Source organism: Diachasma alloeum, unplaced genomic scaffold, assembly GCF_001412515.2.
Source record: "Diachasma alloeum isolate Michigan unplaced genomic scaffold, Dall2.0 Dall_scaffold_00185, whole genome shotgun sequence".
Taxonomy (NCBI): domain Eukaryota; kingdom Metazoa; phylum Arthropoda; class Insecta; order Hymenoptera; family Braconidae; genus Diachasma; species Diachasma alloeum.
Genome location: NW_021680351.1, coordinates 2,189,160 through 2,211,284, shown reverse-complemented (window position 1 = coordinate 2,211,284; position 22,125 = coordinate 2,189,160). Strand labels below are relative to the sequence as shown.

The following is a 22,125-nucleotide window of genomic DNA, read 5'->3' as shown; positions in this document are numbered from 1 at the left end:
GCGGACATCCGGGGGTCTCCCCTTCATTTCATCTGCGAGCGCGTCGACCTCAGTCTCGATGGAAAATGAGTGGTCCACGGATGGGGTATTGAAAACAGTAACGCTGGTGACAATAGAATTCAAAATGTTAACACAAATTGTTGGGAATATTTTATCACCACTGGCTTTTGTGTTCAACAATGGACGGAATAATGTTTTTAAATTTTCATTTGCGGTGTAATACAGTGGAATAGATACGCAACGCATATTTTGAATCGACAGATGGGCGGAAAGCGAGGTCACATGTGCCGCAATTTAAAAAAAAATCTAAGAATTTCAACATTCGGAGCTCTTTGGATTTACGCGCTCACCGGCTATTAGTCACGTGATCGCATACACGAACACATATATGTACATGAGAATATGTATGTCGTTTCATTTGTTGTGGCTAGCGGTGATAAGTTCAACGCCTGACGCATAGTTTATCGCTCGTGAAAAAGTCTCGAGTGCAGTGCAATTTCAGCATTGAAAATATGGCCTCCACTCGTCTGATCATAATTTCCCTCGTTATTTTCACTTCAGTCGTCATTTCTACTTGTCTTCAAGGGGAATCCACCCCCCACGAAGGTTTGGAATTATCACTCACTCAATCTACTGAAATAATGAAAAAATTTCTTTCTTCCTACCGCACACTTGACACAATTCATTCTCATAGCCATCAAGAATTAATTAAATAATTAATTCTGTTAATTACCAGAATTAATTATTTAATTAATTAACAGAATTAATTAATTAATTGTGTTAATGCCTAAATTACTAATTTGATCAATATTAATTCGTATTATGTAAATTAATTTATTCATTAATCAACAGTTGAACGAAGACCTTTATTGAGAAACGGCTGTGTATGCATTAAAAATGACTGCGGATGCTGCGAAACGATCACTTGGAAAACATTTGGTATCGATGGAACAGGTACAGGTGGAGAAAAAATCCTCGCCCTCGTCCCTTCAATTTGATTTTATATTCATTCATCATCATGTTTTACCTTTTAGTTTGTTCAAATATCACGTATCTACCTGATGATTACGGAATTTCCCTGACTCTCACTTATAATGATTATGTTCTCTACAACGAGACAGTATCAGGTAATATATTATATTCTTATTTATTCATTTGTTTATTTATTTATTCAGTTATTCATTTATTCATTAGGCCTGGTTGCACCAAGCCCCGTTATCCAAATAAATCCCAGGGTAAAATTTATCCTCGAGGTCAATTATATCGTAGGGGTCATAATTTTTCAGTATTCGACTCGACGAATAATTTTTTATTTATCCTGCAATTCCATTTGAATTAACGCTGATTTAACCTTGGGATTAAATGATATTTTTTGTTCCTGGGATAAATTTGAGATACTCTCCGGGGTAAAATAATCCATCGAACATCCAAATTTACTTTTTTCTTATCAGACGTTTTCGTTACCCAGAGCTGGTGCAGCTGGACCTTATTCACTTATTCATTTTTTATTTATTTATCGAGACATGCACATAACATGCAAAAATACATATTCATGGCGAAATAAATAATTGAAAAATAGTAGTATTCACATAAGAATTTATTCTTCTTCATTACATATTTTAATATTTTAATTCTGAAAATACATTGTATTCACGCCGGTTTGTTATATTTTATTCGCTGAGTTTTTTTCAACATTTCAAAGTTTTTATTTAATTTTCTCACGATTCATTCGATCCAGCGCGCAATCCTCCGCCCATTTGCATCGGAATTCCAGAGCTGGAAAAGTTGTCAGCAGAGATCTGCCTGAAACTGTACGATCTCTCCTTCGGGAAGCAACACTATCATGGCTGCGTGGCGATCAAAGTCTCGGTTTATCATGTTATTCACAGGATCGTGAACGTCGGATGCTTCAACATCCCTTTGGACTATTCGATGAGTATTTATTCAGCTAAAATGGGGAATGTGTCGGGAGCGCTGAACCAGATCATCGATCGAGAGGGAGTCAGGAAGGAAGTGCTGCCCTCGGTTCAGATGATTTGATCGTTTTCTTTCGCCATTTCCCCTCGGGGACTAATTGATAAGTTTAGGAATGAAGATTTTTGTATTGACATTTTTTACTCGATTAAATGCATTCTGAGAGTCTCAGTTAAATGTTTTTTATTTGCTTCGTTCAGTTGAGGAGGGCGATAAGGAGTTTTTTACTCGCGGCGTTACAATCGTCCTGGAAAAAGAAACATTCGGATGGATAAATTGTCGTCTGATCGACGACTTTCGGTTGAAATTCATTTTCGAAGAATTCCATTTTTACATTTTTTCAGCGAGTTCATTTGAATGCAACACAACTGAAAATAATCGATAAAATTATTTATTATTTAATAATCGATAACATTAGTTATCAATCGTTGACGTTGTTAAATATCACTGATAATTCTGTCTATAAACTTTTTTTAAAATCACATATTTCGTCCGATTTCAATGCACTTGGGCTCAATTTGTTCGTTGGGACATTTTCTATCAAGTTCGGAGGATTTATTTTGATAAATACACTGATGAATAATTATGACTATTTATTCAAAAGTTGATTGGTTTCGTCATGTGAAAATAAAACTGCAAAAAGTCTATGGAGAATGTTCCAACGATCATAATTAGCCCAAATGCGTTGAAATCAAATGACAACTGTCACTTGGAAGGACTAGACAGAATTTTTAGTAATACTTTGACATCTTAATGAACGACTCTCGTACGACGTGCTGGTGGTCTATATTTTTCAAAACGAAATTTATTGGAGTAAATAGTTTTTTTAAAAAAGGAGGTCGGAATGGGATAAAAATCCTTGAATTATATGATATATTTAAAATTAGAATCACTGATAGTTCATTAAAACAGCCATTTCTGATATTGTTTCGTATATTCTTTAACTTTTTAAATAAATGGAAATAAAGAAATCGAAACGTTGGCAATGTTAAATGGATTTTTTTCTGTGTTAGTTCAGTTGGGACGTTAAAATAGCCGAGAACCGCAAAATGACCTGGAGAATAATAATTTAGTTGGGATGACTTGATATTTATTAAATCGATGAATTTCAGTTGTGGTACATTCAACAGAACTTTATGAATCACAATCGAGTGAAATTCGTATCGATACGATTATTTACAGATGTAATATTCGTACAGATAACTCAGTAGTGAAGTGGTAAACGGAGATAAGTCGACTTATCTCCCAGTTGAGTTTTTGAGGAATATTTCCGAATCTAAGGGAAATAGCGAAATTTTCGTAATTACATTTGTTGTAGCAGTCAATCGGCTCCACAAAAAAGGTCATAATAAAAATTTTGTTATCTCCCTTAGATTCCGAGATATTGATTGAAAACTGACTTATCTCCTTTTACCACATCGCGACTGATCTCATTCCTCAACTCTTCATCATCACTATAAACTTGAAATTCCCAGATTATAAAGCTCTTATCGCAGTAACCAAAACTCCAAGAATAATTCGAAAACTGCCAATTTTAAACTTTTCAAGCAACCAATGTCTGAGAATGTCATCTCCCCAATCAACTAAGTACAGAAAAAATAAAAAAATAAAAACGCCACTATCATTAATCTCAATGGGTGATCTATTCAACATGCAACGTGAGTAATTACATTACAGCCAATTAGAACAATTAGCGGAGTGTTTCCTCTCCTCTTTAATGACACAAACGGATTAAAAACGCAATGCCTGCCCATTAATTTATCAGCCCTAAAAGAAGTCGTTTGAAATCATCGCTGCAGTCGCTCTGAAATCGAAAAAAAAAGTTCTTTGAAGAAAGGCGTTCTGCAAAATATTAATAATGATTGACGATGCGATTCATTCGTACAAAATCCATCGAATGGTGAATAGACCCCCGAAAAAGTGTTATCGCATGCGCAAAATTCTCACATCACCCGATGAAAAAGAAACAAAAATTCATACTGACCCGTGAATAAATAATATCTCATAGGATTAGACACAACGTGAATATGAAAATAATAGTTATGTGGATGTTTATTGGCCAGTCAAAGCAAGCAAGAGTCTCTTGTAGTCACCGGACGTATCACTCTGAAAGATTTAGAGTATAAATCGGCTAGAGTGACGAGATGGTTTTTTTACGAGGTTTTTTTTTTTAAATGAGTAAATTCATGGGGAGAGGTAGCTCCGACTTACATCGATGTCAGCAGCGAGGGAATTTCCGTACATCTTCTGGTAGAGCTCCTTGATGTCCCCGAGATCGATCTCCGAACGAGAGACGATGATGCGGATGAGGGTGGAATCGGTTGTGCCCATTCCGGCCATCGCCTTGTGGAGTCTCTCGGCGAAATAGGTGGTCTTGTCTCGCGCGCATTTCACTGGTGGAGTAACATGTATGAAAAAATCGTATAGAAAGTTTCTATACGATTTGCGTATAGAATTTCTATAGGTTTTTCGTATATGATATTCGGATATTTCTATACAAAAATTCCCTATACGGATTATTTCTATACGAATTCGTGTAGAAATTCACATACGGGTCACAAGGTACAACAAGGAACAATAGATTACGAGGGTCAAGAGGGTCAAACTCCATTACTTGATTATTTGATTAAGTTTTTTCTTTTTTTTTTTTTGAATTCGTGTAGAAATTCGTATAGAAATGAACCGTATAGGAAATTTTCGTATAGAAATATCCGAATATCATATACGAAAAACCTATAGAAATGCTATACACAGTCCGTATAGAAAGATTCTATACGATTTTCTCCTACGTGAAAATGAGGGGTGATTGGGGACATTACCCTGTGATTTTATGTTTTAGACTGCTGTTGTTTCAATGAAGTTTAACCATATTTGTTATCAATCCTGACTCTTGACAGTGATCATACTGAGACACGCACGAAAAAATTTAATAGAAAAACCTACCGAATTCGTTAGAAAATTCTATTGAATTTCTATTAAACTTTCTAATAGTTTTGGCTGATTCTATTGACATATTCAATAGAAAACATTATCGATGCACAAGATCTAGGGGACTTTTATCCCTGTGATTTTATATTTTAGAGTGCTGTGTTATTAAGGGTGCCAAGTGAATTTGGCGATGACCTTGGAAATTGACATTCACCAACAAAGTTATAATTTTTTTAATTAATAGTATTAGACAGATGGTGAACATCGGTGACAATTTTGAAATTTTAGAACTTATGGATATTGAGAAATTAAATAAACAAAATCAGTCTTATACACGGCCTCTTATGGAGTTTTGATTAAATTGAACGTTTCACCCCCTAGGAACTCGAGAAAAATTTGAAAAAATTTGAAGATATGAGGAATGATGTGTTCAATGTGATGGCGACAATAAACAATGGGGTACCGGGGTGAATGAGAGAGATATTTCAACCCGCCGTACCCATTTGATCCCATCCTTTCTCGAGGTTCGTCACGCGAAATAGAGGATTTTCCGCATTTATTTTCTCGATGTCTAGTTCCGGTTGCGGGTTTGAAATTTCGTCGGATGGATGAATACATATTTCTCCAATGATGGAGGGAAAGAAAAAATTTTTTTTGAATCTTTTTTCAAATTCACTTGGCACCCTTAATGAAGTTTGGCGATATTTTTCATCAATTTGTTTGTTGACTCTTGACGATGATCCTACATTAATCATCAAAATCACAGTGAAGATAATTAATTAATTACCAACTGCGAGGTAACCGTCCTCAAGAGACCCTGAGAACTCTCGTTTGATGGCGTCTTCGAGACTCGTTCCGGAGATTCTCTCGTACTCGTAGAAGATTCTACGCAACTGGGGGTAACTCTTGGTTATCAGGATCGAGTTGAAGACGCTCTCGTCGGTGCCCCACTGGCCTTCGCCGGCTTGGAAGAGTCTCTCCGCTTCCTCCACTGCTGCTCTCTCGTCCACGTCCGGGTCTTCATCCCGATTAGCCTACACCGGATTTTAATTCTCTTTATTCTCTTTTTCGATTTGACATAAATATTGATAGAATATTTGTGGATCCTTTTTCTTACGACTGAGAGCGATACAAGGAGACGCTTGAAATGCCCGGAAGTGTCCCCTTTCAGATCATCTTCGAGTTCATTCCCAAATACTGGAAAGAGAAAACATCTCATTTGCAATAATTGTGAATTTATCCTTTAAACAATTTCTCCCTCAACTGATTATTTTTTAGATCAATGCTGAATTGATTAAAACATCAGTTAATCACTAAAATTTCACATTTTTAATTGAAAATTTTTTTTTTCAGCTTTAAAAAATAAAAAAGCAATGATGAAAAAAAATGTTTAAGGCTCACGTCTCTTGAGAGAATTCAAAATTCAATAATTTATTGATTTAACATTTTCTATCAACTGACTATTTTTTAGATCAATGCTGAATTAATTAAAACATCAACTAATCACTAAAATTTCACATTTTTAATGAAAAAATATATTTTCTTCAATTTTTTAAAAATGAAAAGAAATGTTGAAAGCTCACGAAATTTTCCAACAAAATAATGTCTCTTGAGATAATTTTAAAATCCATTTTTTAAAACTATTATTTTAAATCGATTAATTTATTGATTTAATATTTTCCCGCTCAACTATATAATAAATATATTTTATAAATTTATTTCATAAATAATTTTTTACATCAAAACAGAATTAATTAACCCATCAACTAATCCCTAAAATTTTCCCTTTTTAATAAAAAAAATATTTTTTCATCAGTTTTTAAAAAATTCAATAGGCAATGATGAAAAAAAATGTTGAAACCCCCCGAAATGTGCGACACAAGAAGTCTCTCTCGAGATAATTTAACACTCCGTTGGTCGCGAGAGAGTTACGAACGCCGTTAGTCGCGCCGTGCAGGCGCCGCACCGCACCATCGAAATCGACATAACAATAAACGTGAAAGGTCTAGAAAAAATCTGAAAAAACTCAAGTGATCTAAATTGTATAACTTTCTAGATTGTTTGATCTTAGTGATGCTCTCCGTCCTGATAGCTTTGTCAAATTTTATCGATTAATGATTTCATTTTTATGTTGTATGTAGACTGTAGTTTGATCCTGTAATTGGCCTCGTGCTGCACTGAGAGAAAAATCTGAAGTTCGATTGACAATAAGAAAATAGTTGAGGCATTTTGGTGAACGATACGATTTTTTTTGTATACGGCACATAACATTATAGTTATAGTTATAAAACTGAAAAATCAATTATTTGAAATAATAAGAATTCTTTTCAGTAAAATATAATGATAGTTTTTAATAATATTTGCCGTTAGAAGGACGGTGGCGATATACAGTAGTGTATATATACACCTGTAATAATAAGAATAATAATGATAATAATAATAGTAAAATGTTATAGTTATAAAACTGAAAAATCAATTATTTGAAATAATAAGAATTCTTTTCAGTAAAATATAATGATAGTTTTAATGATATTAACTTCACAAGCGTAATTTTGGCAAATAAAAATGCAGTTAAACTAACCGAAGTTCAAAAGTAATCACGACAAATCTATCGTGAGGAGAACTATAAAATAGTTGCAATGACTGCATTCCATTGTAGTAATTACTTTTCCGGCCATAATTACCGTAACCCATGAAAAATAGTTGAGGACTTTTTGACTGTAATTCGATGGTGATGGAATACAGTCAGAAGAATTATTCAATTTATTTTCCTTGATGTTACAAGAGTTCTTTCCTTGTTTTACATCACCACCAGCCCCTCTTTCTCCACCTCTCCTTATATTATTTATTACATGCTTATATAGATATTTTAAACTTTGAAATTTTAACTAACAACTCAGATAGTTTCTTTTAACACATTATTTCCATATCTAATTCTTTCTCCCTTTCTTTCTCTATTATATCACAGTATCTTCCTCCATTTCTAGTCAGAAGAATTATATTTTTCTCTCAGTCTGTTGGGTCTTTATGAAATGAAATGAAATGAAATTTTTTTGAGGCTTCACTGTAGTGTAATTTAAAAAATGCTTATAACGGACCAGCGGAGTATTAAAATCCATTAAGACACTCACAATCTTTGTAAACAGCTGAAATCGTCTTGATCCCGTAATTACTCAAGGACGCAAGAACCTCGATGATCGTCTCCTCGTCAGTTCCCATCCCAGAAATCGCATTATTCAGTTCGCGAGCGTAAAACTCGGGGAGGGGTGTCATCAAGGCGACGATAGCATTCTCGAAGTTGCCCCCCAGTTCAGACTTCAGGTCGGAGATCAAATCCTTCCCGAACATTGTCTTGAATTTATCGGCAATCTCGAGACGCTGGACAATACCGCGATGCGCCAACACGTCGATAATTGTCTGTTCATCGGTTCCGAAACCTTTCATGGCGTTACGCAGCATCTGAGCGTCATTTTCTGGGTCAAATGGCTCGGCTGGGTAGACCGTTGGGGTGCACTGTATACCCGAAATTAAAAAATTAAACGTCATTTCCACTCTAAATTATTCAATAATCGGAGGATTGTTTTAACGGTTTTTTTACCTGCACGTGGTAGTACTGATGGGCTGCCATGATAATGCTCTTTAATTCTACCAAAGAAGAAAAAATTGATTAATTAATTGGAAGAAGTGAAATCGTGTTGAACCTAAAAAAAATAAAAATTGAAAATTTCAGCTTTCGTTTTTTGTGAATATCTTGGAATCCAAGGGAGATGCAAAAATTTTGGTCCTACATTTTTTGGAGAGAATTTCACAAGCTACAAAAAAGATTATTACAAAAATTTCGCTATCTCGCTTAGGTTTTGAGATATTCAACGAAAACTGAAACTCAATCAAAATGAAATTATTCTAAAAACTAAAAAAAATAATTTTAGTTTTTTGGAAAAATCTCCGGATCTAACGGAGATACCAAAAATTCCGTTAAAACCTTTTTTCTAGCTCTCGAAATTCCCCACAAAAAACTTATCAACAAAAATTTCGCTATCTGCGTTAGATCTCAAGATATCCACCAAAAACTGAACGCCGGTCCCAAGATTCACTGAATTATTCAATTCACGTCTTCGCAACAGACTGTGAATAACGATTCTGTCGTAATAGCTTCCAGAGAAATTCATAAAACCAACGCCCAAGCCCATGAACTCATTCTCGAGAGTGTGCGTTCTCCCAAGGTACCGAACATTCTCCAAAATCGTCGGCACAAAATCAATGAAATAAAGACCCGAATCCCTGGGAAAGTCCTTCTCATTTCAATAATCCACTGGCAATTGCTTGAAAAAACTCACGAATAATTATCTCCAAAACCCGCTATTCCTCTTCTAATGTTGTTACTCGCGAGTCACCACTGACACTGACTGAACACCACCTCCGCAACTGTATAAACCGCAAAGAACAGGCCCGTGCGCATCTGGCACACCCGAAGCAAAAAGAATTGTTGGCTCATGACGTGACGTGGCTCATGCCGTATCAAGGATTTGCCTCGCAGTGGAGAGGAAACGCCGAAGGCCGAGTGTTTGAATCATTTTCATCATTCGATGTGAATCAACAGTCACCATCATCCGAGGATCGCGAGAAGACTGATGTCATCACGCGTTTATATCAACGCATCAATGACTCCCAGACGCAATAAACAAGAAGAAAAGGAAAAAAAATACAAAAAGAAAGGAATGAAACGTTCTCTCCAACTAAATTCCCATTTGTTCATGAACAGTAATATTTTTTATGCACAATAACCGTTGAAGATGCTCGAGAAATGTTTAATTATCAATCAATAATTGTTGCGTTGACGAATTAGAGAGAATTTTGATGAAATACATGAGTTTTGTGCGCGAAAAAAGGAGTAAAAAATTGCCCCGGGGGTTTTTAAATTCAAAACGGGTTGAGTAGAGGGCGGGAGTGTGCCTTCCCTCTCCACCCCCCGGCACCCAGCTGATCACCGTGTTCTTTAATTTTTTTTTGCGGTTGGAGGTTAGAATTGAGAGGTGAAGAGAAGAAAAATAGCAGAACGTAAGGAGAATCGGGGGATTGGAGTTGAATCTGGGTGAAGTTGATCGAAGTGGGGTTGAGAGGTAGAATTTGGCTGGAGGATTTTGGTGACAAGTCGGTGGGATGCATGAGACTTTCCATGAAGACCCCACGGACATCTCGAAACGAAGGCCCAGACGTCTGAGGGGAACTCCAGCTAACAAGTGGAGCGCTGGCCTGAGCTTTGCAATCGTCGCGATATTCGCTGTCTCCGGTTATTGCTACTCGTAAGACGTTAATTGGGATTTTTTGAGGTTTTTCAGAATATTTCAGGGATTTGAGCCTGTGAAAAATGGAATTTTTTGTGATTTTTTAGGGCTGGAGATGCTGGAGTCCAGTTGAATGCAACACAACTGAAAATAACCGATAAAATCAACATTAATTGTCAATCGTTGACATTGTTAAATAACACTCATAATTATGTCCGATTGTCTGATGATTTCCATGCACTTGGGCTCAATTTGTTCGTTGGGACATTTTCTATCAAGTTCGGACGATTTATTTTGATAAATACACTGATGAATAATTATGACAATTTGTTCCAAAGTTGATTGGTTTCGTCATGTGAAAATACAACTGTGAAAATAAAACTACAAAAAATCAATGAAGAATGTTCCAACGAACATAATCAGCCCAATTGGGACTAGACAGAATTTTTAGTAATATTTTGACTTCGTAATGAATGACTCTCGATATTTAGTAAATCGATGAATTTCAGTTGTGGTACATTTAACAGGACTTTATAAATCACAGTCAAGTGGCATTTGTATCGATACAAATATCTCCAGATGTAATATTCGAACAGATATCTCATTCTTGGACTCTTCATCATCATAAACTTGAAATTCCCAGATTATAAACATCTTTTTGTAGTAATGAAGCATCCAAGAATAAGATATCCTTGTGGGACAGTCCCCCTAATGAAATTAGTTTTTTCAAAATTCAATTTCGTAATTTTTTAATGCAACAAATATTGAATTCCCCTGGCCTAGGATTGATCAAGTTCAGTTGAATGCAACACAACTGAAAATAATCGCTAAAATCAACACTAATTGGCAATCATTGACATTGTTAAATATCACTGACAATTCTGTATATAAACATTTTTCAAGTCACACATTTCATCCGATTTCAATGCACTTGGTCTCAATTTGTTCGTTGGAACATTTTCTATCAAGTTCGGACAATTAATTTTGATAAATACACTGACGAATAATTGTGACCATTTGTTCAAAATTGATTGGTTTCGTCACGTGAAAATACAACTGTGGAAATGAAACTACAAAAAATCAATGGAGAATGTTCCAACGAACATAATCAGCCCAATTGCATTGAAATCGAACGAAAACTGTGACTTGGAAGGACTAGACAGAATATCTAGACTCTTAATATTCATTAAATCGATGAATTATAGTTATGGCACAGTTAACAGAATTTTATTAATGCCAATCAAGTGGAATTCCTATCGCTACAAATATTTGCAGATGTAATATTCGTACAGATATCTCATTCGTGGACTCTTCACCGTCCTCATCATTATCTTGAAGTGAAGATTTTCCAAATTATAAAGATCATTTCGTAATGATGAAGAGTCCAAGAATGAAGATGAAATGTTCTGATGATGAGACAGTTTCAACACCTTTAATCCAATCACATTTCTCCAATCTAGGGAATCATCTTGGTCCGATCCAATTAAGAAAAAAATCGCTCAGCTCGCGACCGTAACCGACGAGCAGAGGTTGTACCGCCTAATGATGCAAGACGCGTTATGGAACTCGTCTGTCAAGAACCTCAAGAAGAAACAAGCCGGAGAGCTTATGCCCCCAGTCCAGCCCGAGGCCTAAGTCTCACCTCAACCGAAAATGTCGAAAAAAACCGACAAACCGAAGCCCGAGGGCAGACTTCGGCTCAAGACCTCCACAAGAAGGTATCTGACCAGAAAAAAAACCCAGAACCTGTAAAAATCTGAATTAAACACTTTAGCTACTGAAAAAACGTCTTATTATTAATCAGAGGTCAATCGAGTAGAATAACCACTATTAACTTTTCTTAAATTTCAATAACTCATTAAATTGTTGATCAAAATCAAATAAGACTTCAAGAGTCCGGATTGATGACAATTACAGTCAAACTTCATTGAAAATACAACACCCTAAAATATAAAATTACAGGGATCAAAGTCCCCTAGACTTTGTCCATCGATAATGATCCCAATTGCTCTAGATCTTCCCTCTATCTCTCCTCATCGAACACTGACTCATCCCCAAACTCTCTCATCTCATCGCCCTCTAATTTCTCTCTTCGTTACCAATCCCTCTCTCCCTCGCACCTCCCCTCATTCTCATCCTATTTGTCCCCCACAATAATCTTTTCAATTCCATCCACTAAAACCTCCATCTCGCATAAACATTCTCATTTTCCAAACATTCAGGGAGTAAAAAAACGATTATTATATTTTACTGAAAAAATATATTATTATTTCAAATAATTGATTCTTCAGTTTTATAACTATTATATGTTATTATTATATTATAATAACAAAAATAACACGAAGTTTTTATTGTTTTTTATTGTTACAATTTTTTGTTATTATTATTATTATCATTGTAATAATAATAATAATAATAGTTCCCCGTAGGATTTGAATTTTCTTGCGTTAAAAAGTTTTCCACAGGTTTTCTTAATTCATTAATGTAGTATCATTGTCATGACTCGATCAGGATTGATGAAAAATACGTACGTTTCAAACTTCATTGAAACCACAACACCCTAAAATATAAAATGACAGGGATAAAACTCCCCTAGATCTTGTGCATCGATAATGCTCCCAATTGCTCAACTCCTTCCCTCCACCTCTCCTCATCGAACCCCAATTCATCCCCACACCATCCTCCAATCCCCCTCCGTTGCTTCCACCTCTTACAATCACTTCACTCCACTCTTCTCTTCTCTCCACAGCGAATCATCGTCAAAGCCACCAGCAACGGTCCACCCCCCCGAGAGCCTGAACTCCTCGACCGACGACAGTCTCGCGGACTTCAAGTCCCCAAAGCAATCCTCCAAAGTCCTGCCAAAGTCCACCATCCAAATCCTAAAGCCCAAGAAAAACCCCTCCACCCGAAAAGTGGCACCCCGCTCCCGGTCGAAAGACCCCCGTCGAAATCAGCAGTCGATTACCTCGCTCTTCGCAAAAACCGAGGCTGAAAATTCGACCTTCGTCTGCCCCCTGTGTCTGAAGCCCTTCAGCTCTTCCGACATTCAGCTGATCCACACGAAGAACTGCGCACGTCGAAACAATGTCTCCACCGAGAGGCTCCTGGCAGCAGCCGAGCTCCAGGAGAAGCAGTCGAAGGAGCGAAAAGCCATCGGCCTGCCCTCAAAGCCCCTCCCCAACCCCAAGAGGAAGCCCTCATCCTCGAGAAGATCACCCCCTGTAGACGATCCTGACATTCAGCTGGCCCTCGCCCTCTCCATGTCCCTGAACGAAGTGGAGAGGCTCGAGCAAATGGACGAGGCGATTGCCCTGGCGGCAGAGCAAGACGACAAAGTCCTGGAGATGACATCGTCCCAGAGAAAATCGACCCTGGTGTCTTTTGGCTTCTCCACGAATAAACCGGTGAGTGGAATTGAACGACCGAGGAGAGTTAAGAAGCCCCTGGGGCCAACGGTTTTGCAGTGTCGAACGCAACAAGTCAGGGAGCAACTCCTCACTGAGAAGATCGCTGAGGTGCTCGTGGGATCTGATTCGATCACTCAGCAGCAGGAGGGGGAGAAGATCGTGAGGGAGGAGACTGTAGCGATGAGACGGAATAGGGAGTTGAAGAAGTGGTGGGATGAGTCTGCAAAGTTGTGGAGATTGTCTGTTGGGACTGAGCATGGGGAGTACTATGTTGAGGAACTGAAGGGGTTTATAAAAGGGAGTGAGGGGGGTGGGAGAGAGGGGAAGGGTTTGGATGGGAAGGGGAGTGGTGAAGATCGTGGAGTGATTGGAGGTAGTGGGAATGAAGATTTTGGGGGAAAGAAGAGGACTGATGAAGATCGTGGAGTGATTGGCGATAATAGGAATGAAGATTTGAGGGGAAAGAGGAAGACTTATGAAGATCGTGGAGTGATTGGCGATAGTAGGAATGAAGATTTGAGGGGAAAGACGAGTGGTGAAGATCGTAGAGAGATTGAAGATAGTGGGAATGAAGATTTTGGGGGAAAGAAGAGGACTGATGAAGATCGTGGAGTGATTGGCGATAATAGGAATGAAGATTTGAGGGGAAAGAGGAAGACTTATGAAGATCGTGGAGTGATTGGCGATAGTAGGAATGAAGATTTGAGGGGAAAGACGAGTGGTGAAGATCGTAGAGAGATTGAAGATAGTGGGAATGAAGATTTTGGGGGAAAGAAGAGGACTGATGAAGATCGTGGAGTGATTGGCGATAATAGGAATGAAGATTTGAGGGGAAAGAGGAAGACTTATGAAGATCGTGGAGTGATTGGCGATAGTAGGAATGAAGATTTGAGGGGAAAGACGAGTGGTGAAGATCGTAGAGAGATTGAAGATAGTGGGAATGAAGATTTTGGGGGAAAGAAGAGGACTGATGAAGATCGTGGAGTGATTGGCGATAATAGGAATGAAGATTTGAGGGGAAAGAGGAAGACTTATGAAGATCGTGGAGTGATTGGCGATAGTAGGAATGAAGATTTGTGGGGAAAGACGAATGGTGAAGATCGTAGAGAGATTGAAGATAGTGGGAATGAAGATTTTGGGGGAAAGAAGAGGACTGATGAAGATCGTGGAGTGATTGGCGATAGTAGGAATGAAGATTTGTGGGGAAAGACGAATGGTGAAGATCGTAGAGAGATTGAAGATAGTGGGAATGAAGATTTTGGGGGAAAGAAGAGGACTGATGAAGATCATGGAGTGATTGGCGATAGTAGGAATAAAGATTTGAGGGGAATGAAGAGTGGTGAAGATCGTAGAGTGATTGGAGATAGCATAAATGAAGATTCAGAAGTAAAGAAGAAGACTGGTGAAGATCATGGAGTGACTGCAGAAAGTGAAGAGGGAAATTTAGAGGTGAAGGAGACGAATGAGGATTGTGAACTGATTGAAGATACTGAGAGGGGGAATTCAGATCGTCAAAAGACTATTGAAGATCATGGGATGATTAAAAGGAGTGAAAGTAAAAATGGAAATCTTCAGAAAAATATTAGTGATAAAATTATTGAAAGGAGTGAAAGTAAAAATTTAGATATTCAAAAGATCATTGAAGATCATGAGGGGATTGAAGATTTTTGGAGTGAAGATTTTAGTGGTACGATGATTGGTGAAGATCATGAAATTATTGGAGAAGGTGAAAAGGGAAATTTGGGTTTGAGGGAGATGATTGCAGATCATGAGATGATTGAAGATACTGGGAGAGAGAGTTCAGGTGGTCAGAAGGCTAGTGAAGATCATAGGGTGATTGAAAAGAGGAAAAGTAGAAATTCAAATCTTCAGAAGAGTATTAAAGATCATAAAATGATTGAAAGAAGTCAAAGTAAAAATTTAGATATTCAAAAAACTATTGAAGATCATGAGGGGGTTGAAGAGGTAGAAGAGAGAAATTTAAATGCTCAAAAGTCTTCTGAAGATCTTACGATGATTACAAAGAGTAAAAGTCAAATTGCAGACCTTCAGGGGACAATTGAAGATCATAAAAAAACTAAAAACCGTAAAAGAAGACATTTGGATCTTCCGCAGACCATTCAAGATCATGAGATGATCGAAGCGGGTGGAAAGGAAAATTTCGATGCTCAGAAGATCAAAGATCATAGAATAATCAAAAAGACTCTACGTCAAAATTCAGATCTTCAGAAAATTGAAGATCACAAAATCATTAAAAAAAATAAAATTAAAAATTCTGATATCCCAATGACCATTGAAGATCCCAGAAATCCAACCTTAGATCTTCTGAAGATCACTGAAGATCTAAAAACTATTATCTATAAGAAAAGTAAAAAATCTGATCTTCGGAAGATTAAAGACCCCAAAACGATGGAAAAGAGTAAAAATAATAATTCAGATCTTCAAAACACTTTTGAAGACCAGAAGAAGATCAACAATGCTGAAAATGAAACTTCAAATATTCATAAGACAGCTGAAAATATCGATGACAACGCAAGAAGAAAAAATCGTAAAGAACGTGCAGACATGAGTGCAATAAAAACTCCAGAAACAAAGATTGTAAAATGTCTTGATACTGTAAATATTGATAACATCACGTCCTTATCAAACGACTGGAGCAAAATGGTGGCCAGTAGTTATCTCAGCGACATCGCGATCTTCGTCAAGGACACCAGCTTCATTCACGCTCATAATCTCGTATTTTGGACTCGTTGTCATCCCCTCACGAAGGATTACGAAACTTGTAATTTTGAAGATAGAAATGACAGGAAGTGCTATCCAATAAAAAATAAAATCCATTGGTCGAATATCGATCATGAGGCTGCATTGGTCTTCTTGAAATACGTTTACTCTGGGCAGATATCTCCGGAGGATTTGAAGGCACGGAATATCTTGGAGCAGTTGATCTTCTTAGGGAAAAAATACAAAATAGCGGGGTTATTAAAATTTGTGGGGAATTTGAAAAAAGAGAGGAACGTTGAGTGCAAAATGAATGGAATTGCATCAGATGTCTCCGGAGATTTAAAGAAGAAGTTATCAGGAACATTTTCTGAACAGAAATCTTCATTTCATGGAGTCATTGGTGAAGATGATTATATGATTGAAGAAGAAATGAAGGAGAATTCAGTGAAACGTCTGATAACTGGAAGAACAAATTCCTCCGAAAATCCTCGGAGTTTATCATCATCTCCAGTTCCTGAACAGAAATTATCGTTTGATGAATCCAGTGATGAAGATGATGATTTAAATAGTAGGAACATTGACAAGAGATTAGAGAATTCTCAGACGACTGGAGCAGGATCAAGTGCCTTCGAAAATGTTAAAAAATCCCCATCAAGATCATTTTCTCAAAAATCATCGTTTAGTAAATTAATTCCTGAAGACAATTTCTCAATTTCCGAAAAGATTACCAGAAACGCAAAGAAAACAGCACCAAATATCACGGAAACTTCTGAAAAATCATTACCAACTGTAATTGAAATTGATTCTTCACTCGATGGATCAATAGCCGAAGAAAATCATCCGAATGAAGAAGAAATTCAGGAGAATTTGGGGAAACGTATGATGGCTGGAAGAACGAATTCCTCCGAAAATCCTCGGAGGAATTCGTTATCACCATCTCCAGTTCCTGAGCAAAAATCAACGTTTGATGAATCCAGTGATGAAGATGATGATTTAAATAATAGAAACATTCACAAGAGATTAGAGAATTCTCAGACGACTGGAGCAGGATCAAGTGCCTTCGAAAATGTTGAAAAATCCCCATCAAGATCATTTTCTCAAAAATCATCGTTTAGTAAATCAATTCCTGAAGACAATTTCTCGAGTTCCGAAAAAATCACCAGAAACTCGAAGAAAACAGCACCAAATATCACGGAAACTTCAGAAAAATCATTACCAACTGCAATTGAAATTGATTCTTCACTGGATGGATCAATAGCCGAAGAAACTCACCCAAACGAGGAAAAAATAATCGAAAAAACTGAAAGATCATTCAACAGTCGACTGAATACAACGTCCCCTGACATGTTTGACGACTCCGAGCTGTTCGATGATGTCTGCGAGAATTCCCTGAAATCTCCCAGTTGTCCAATGGTCTCTAACGTTTCGGAATCAACTTCTCCATCAAATAAAAATCCAGAGCCCAAACAAAAGAGTGATCTCAGTGTGTTCATCGATAAGATCCAGAGGCAACAGGCCAGAGGCATCCTGGAGTCTGATACCGATGTAGAGACTCCAGTGAAGATCCCGAAGAATTCCAGAAGAAATCCTTTCAGAGTCAGGGCTCACCAGATCGATGATTCAGATCCCTGGGGGAAGAGGAAGTCGAGTGAGACTGGGGGATCGCCTGGGGACAGGGTGGGACCCCTGAGCATGTTGGAGAGTGACATTCGAGCTCGTCCAGTTGATGATGTTGGGAGGATTCATGATCGAGGGGCTGGAGAAGAGGGGAGAGAAGATAGGGATGATGATGATTGCGTGGACTCGACTGGAATTTCGGAGAATGAAGGGCTGGAGGAGTCCAGGTACAGCAGAGTGTTCCTCGATAAGCCCCAGGGGCCGCAGGCCAGAGGCATCCTGGAGTCTGATACCGATGTAGAGACTCCAGTGAAGATCCCGAAGAATTCCAGAAGAAATCCTTTCAGAGTCAGGGCTCACCAGATCGATGATTCAGATCCCTGGGGGAAGAGGAAGTCGAGTGAGACTGGGGGATCGCCTGGGGACAGGGTGGGACCCCTGAGCATGTTGGAGAGTGACATTCGAGCTCGTCCAGTTGATGATGTTGGGAGGATTCAGGATCGAGGGGCTGGAGAAGAGGGGAGAGGAGATAGGGATGATGATGATTGCGTGGACTCGACTGGAATTTCGGAGAATGAAGCGCTTGAGGAGTCCAGGTACAGCAGGTACAAGAAGCTGGGGAGGCAAAACAGTATTGAGGAGTACAGAAAGGCTCTGATGGCTGCGAACACTCCAGGACCGGACGACTGGAGAGGAAACAGCAGGGGGAATTCTCCTGGGGTGAGCTTTCAGGATGAAAACAGGGGGGAAATCACCAGGGATGAGTGCTCTCAGTTCAGGAGTTGTCGAGGTGCTCGGGATTTCGAGGATAATGACCCTGAAGGGGCGAATTTCTCGGGAGATTTGGAGTTCGATACCTGGGAGGGGGAGAACTCGAGGAGTTCTGACTGTGTTTTCACTCAGGGGATCGATCCTGGTGATGGTGGGGGCGAGGGGAGGGAGGGAGAGCGGGGGGCGGGCCTCGGGGGGGCTTTGGGAGGGAGGGAGAGGGCTTCGTTCAAATCAGCTCATAATTTGAGTGATGATGAGGATGAGGAGGAGCTCCTGGGGAATTCAGCGGAAGGAGACGATTTTGGAGGGCCTCTGGGAGAGGAACCTCCGCCCAGTCCGATTGTGCTGTCTTCGTCGGATGAGGAGGTTGCCAAGGTGATGGAGAATTTTTCGCAGGTATTTTTTTTCGTGATATCTGTTGCGTTAAAAAAATTCAAAAATTGGGGGTTTTCAAAGGTAATTTTATGTTCCGGATTTTTATAATTTGGGAACATTCTAGTTTATGGTGATGATGAAGAGAAGAAGAATGAGGGATCTGTACGAATGTTACATCTGTAGATATTTGTATCGATACGAATTCCACTTGACTGTGATTCATAATGTTCTGTTGAATGTACCACAAGTGAAATCCATCGATTTAATAAATATCAAGAATCATTCATTGAGATGTCAAAATATTACTGGAAATTCTGTCTAGTCCCAATTGGGCTGATTATGTTCGTTGAACATTCTCCATTGATTTTTTGTAGTTTTATTTTCACAGTTGTATTTTCACACGACGAAACCAATCAACTTTTGAACAAATTGTCATAATTATTCATCAGTGTATTCATCAAAATAAATCATCTGAACTTGATAGAAAATGTTCCAACGAACAAATTGAGCCCAAGTGCATTGAAATCGGTCGAAATCTGTGACTTGAAAAAACATTTATAGACAGAATTATCAGTGATAGTTAACAATGTCAACGATTGACAATTAGTAGTGATTTTATCAATTATTTTCAGTTGGATTGGATTCAAATGGGCTTGATCAATCCCAGTCAAGTAGAGTTTGCCATTAGTTGCATTAAAAAATCCCAAAAATTGAATTTTTCGAAAACTAATTCCACAAGGAAGCCTCATTTTTGTCAAAACCTACTAAAAATTCTGTCTAGACCTTCCAAGTGACAGTTTTCACTCGATTTCAATGTAATTGGGCTGATAATGTTCGTTGGAATATTCTCCATTGATTTTTTGTAGTTTTATTTTCACAGTTGTATTTTCACACGACGAAACCAATCAACTTTTGAACAAATAGTCATAATTATTCATCAGTGTATTCATCAAAATAAATCATCTGAACTGGATAGAAAATGTTCGAACGAACAAATTGAGCCCAAGTGCATTGAAATCGGTCGAAATCTGTGACTTCACAGGTCTACCATCAATTATTTTCAGTTGGATTGGATTCAAATGGACTCGATCAATCCTAGTCAACTGAAGTTTGCCATTAGCACCATTAAAAAATCCCAAAAATTGAATTATTCCTAAACTAATCCCTTAAGGAAACCTTATTTTCGTCTCTTCATTGCTGCGAGTCTCCATAATCTGAAGAACTCCATCAAATATAACTGACTATTACTCCCCCAAACATCTATTATATCACCAGACATCTTTGTTTCCCACCCCCAGATACCAGTCGCCGGATGGAACTCGCAGAGATCATCCCCAGCCCTCTCGGACCCTCCTCCAGACGAAAACTGGAACGACTCCCCCGACGCCCGCAGTCTCGACCCCCCAACCCCGCCCCACCAGCAAACCCCCCCGAAAACCCCCCTGAGAGACACCTCCCAGCACCTCAACCGTCTGCCCTCGCCCCCTGAGAACCCCCTCAAGAGGGCTCGAGCCCCCTCATCCCTCCAGATTTCCTACACCATAACTCCCCCCCTGGACTACCCCAGGATGGCCTCCCCAGACCTCCACGAGGAGCTCAGCAAATTCGGTCTCAAGCCCCAGAAGAGGCCCAGGGCAATTCAACTCCTGGAGCACATCTACAACGAGCTGCACCCCCTCGTCCCCCTGGAGTCCCTCCCCCAGGAGACGGCCCTCACCGACAGCGAGAACGAAGAGCCCGTCGCCAAGAGGCGCCACCTGAACCCCAAGAAGTCACCGAAGGGAAAAATCGTCGCTGAAGAGATGGAGTTCCAGGAGGTGGAGGGGTCTGATCGCCCTGAGGGCGCCGTCAGTGTCCAAGAGGCCTTCCACCAGCTCTTGAAAAACGATGGGGGACTCTATGGCAAGGTCTTGGCGTACGAACCCCTCCCCCTGGAGTCCTTGTGCGAGAGACTGAAGGCTGAGGGGTTCTCTGGAAAGGTCAATGACGTCATGGACTTCCTCGATGACGAGTGCATCACCTTCCAAGTGCAGATGCAGAGGAGGAATAAGAGGATTAGGAACGGGAAAAATACGAAGACTGGGGGGAAGTGACGGCTGCTGAGGGGAGAGGGTTTGGTGGTCTTCAAGGTTTTTTTAGATCTTCAGGGGGGAGCTTTTTTCAATCGTTTTGGAGGAATTTCACGATTTCAATTCAATTTGGGGAAGAACAAGGCTGGGAATGATTAAAATATGGGAGGAACTTGCTTTCAAGCCTCTGGGTTTTTTTTTGTGGAAAAAAATCAATGTTCAATCACAAAATCAATGTGGAAATAATTCATTTTCAATTAACGAGGATTAAGGGGAAACGGAACCCCTGCGTTTTTATGAATCTTTAGAATTGTGTTTTCTCGCGCAATTCTTATTTTTTATTCATTAAACTACTTCATTGACTCAACAATGCGATAATCGAGTCGATAAAGTAATTTCATAGATAAAAATTAATAATTGTAGGAGAAAACACAATTCTAAGATTTGATATTGACAAAGGGATTCCGTCTTAAGGGGCAATGGAACTTACCATCAGAGTAGAAATTAGATTCCAAGTTTTTTCGTTGTCAGAGGACTATTTAGCAAAACCGAAATTCTTACATTATCAATAATCTTGGTATCTATAATGTAAGAATTTGGGTTTTGTTGAATGGTCCTCTGACAACGAAATAACTTGGAATCCAATTTCTATTCCGATGGTAAGTTCCATTGCGTCTTAAGGAAATAATTAGAAAAAATTGCTTCCCATTATATAAATGAAAACTGGACAAAAAAAGGAAATTCTTTGTTTGATGAATTGAATTGAATATTGAAGATTCAAAAACAAAAGGGTTATGAAGACAATTAGGGTTGTTGGGAATGGAGAGGTGGGGCAAAGTGGTCTTCGTATTAGTAAAACAAAATTTCGTGATCTTCAAGGTATTTTTTCGTTCTCAAAAGTGAAATCTAGGTTTTTTTAATTATTTAGTTTCTTCATTTATTTAAAATTGTATTGTTTGATGATAAAATATTGAA

General features: G+C 38.6%; 4 protein-coding genes across 9 annotated transcripts; 3 read left to right on the top strand and 1 right to left on the bottom strand.

The window, feature by feature from the left end:
- The first annotated feature begins 418 nt into the window (after positions 1 to 418).
- LOC107048021 lies at positions 419 to 2,145 on the top strand. The gene is made up of 4 exons (XM_015270969.2): positions 419 to 606; positions 853 to 954; positions 1,035 to 1,127; positions 1,739 to 2,145. The coding sequence occupies exons 1-4, from the start codon at positions 513 to 515 to the stop codon at positions 2,038 to 2,040; spliced, it is 591 nt and encodes a 196-aa protein (XP_015126455.1). The 5' UTR covers positions 419 to 512; the 3' UTR covers positions 2,041 to 2,145.
- Positions 1,580 to 9,456, bottom strand: LOC107048166 (annexin B9). 6 transcript variants are annotated; one of them, XM_015271217.2, is made up of 9 exons: positions 9,240 to 9,455; positions 8,501 to 8,547; positions 8,034 to 8,415; positions 6,020 to 6,099; positions 5,690 to 5,936; positions 4,186 to 4,367; positions 3,959 to 4,080; positions 3,650 to 3,778; positions 1,580 to 2,221 (listed from the first exon to the last, which is right to left on the bottom strand). In XM_015271217.2, exons 2-7 carry the CDS (start codon positions 8,528 to 8,530, stop codon positions 4,027 to 4,029), a joined length of 975 nt encoding a protein of 324 aa, XP_015126703.1. In that variant the 5' UTR covers positions 8,531 to 8,547; positions 9,240 to 9,455; the 3' UTR covers positions 1,580 to 2,221; positions 3,650 to 3,778; positions 3,959 to 4,026. The 6 variants fall into 6 exon arrangements, with proteins under 6 accessions (XP_015126703.1, XP_015126704.1, XP_015126702.1 ...); XM_015271216.2 differs by having other exon boundaries at positions 1,585 to 2,221; positions 3,645 to 3,778; XM_015271218.2 differs by lacking the exon at positions 3,650 to 3,778.
- A 403-nt stretch (positions 9,457 to 9,859) lies between these two features.
- On the top strand, positions 9,860 to 11,967 carry LOC107048163. The gene is made up of 2 exons (XM_015271211.2): positions 9,860 to 10,205; positions 11,648 to 11,967. Exons 1-2 carry the CDS (start codon positions 10,063 to 10,065, stop codon positions 11,820 to 11,822), a joined length of 318 nt encoding a protein of 105 aa, XP_015126697.1. The 5' UTR covers positions 9,860 to 10,062; the 3' UTR covers positions 11,823 to 11,967.
- LOC107048020 lies at positions 11,841 to 21,417 on the top strand. The gene is made up of 3 exons (XM_015270968.1): positions 11,841 to 11,905; positions 12,937 to 19,102; positions 20,380 to 21,417. The coding sequence occupies exons 1-3, from the start codon at positions 11,841 to 11,843 to the stop codon at positions 21,172 to 21,174; spliced, it is 7,026 nt and encodes a 2,341-aa protein (XP_015126454.1). The 3' UTR covers positions 21,175 to 21,417.
- The last annotated feature ends 708 nt before the right edge of the window (positions 21,418 to 22,125 follow it).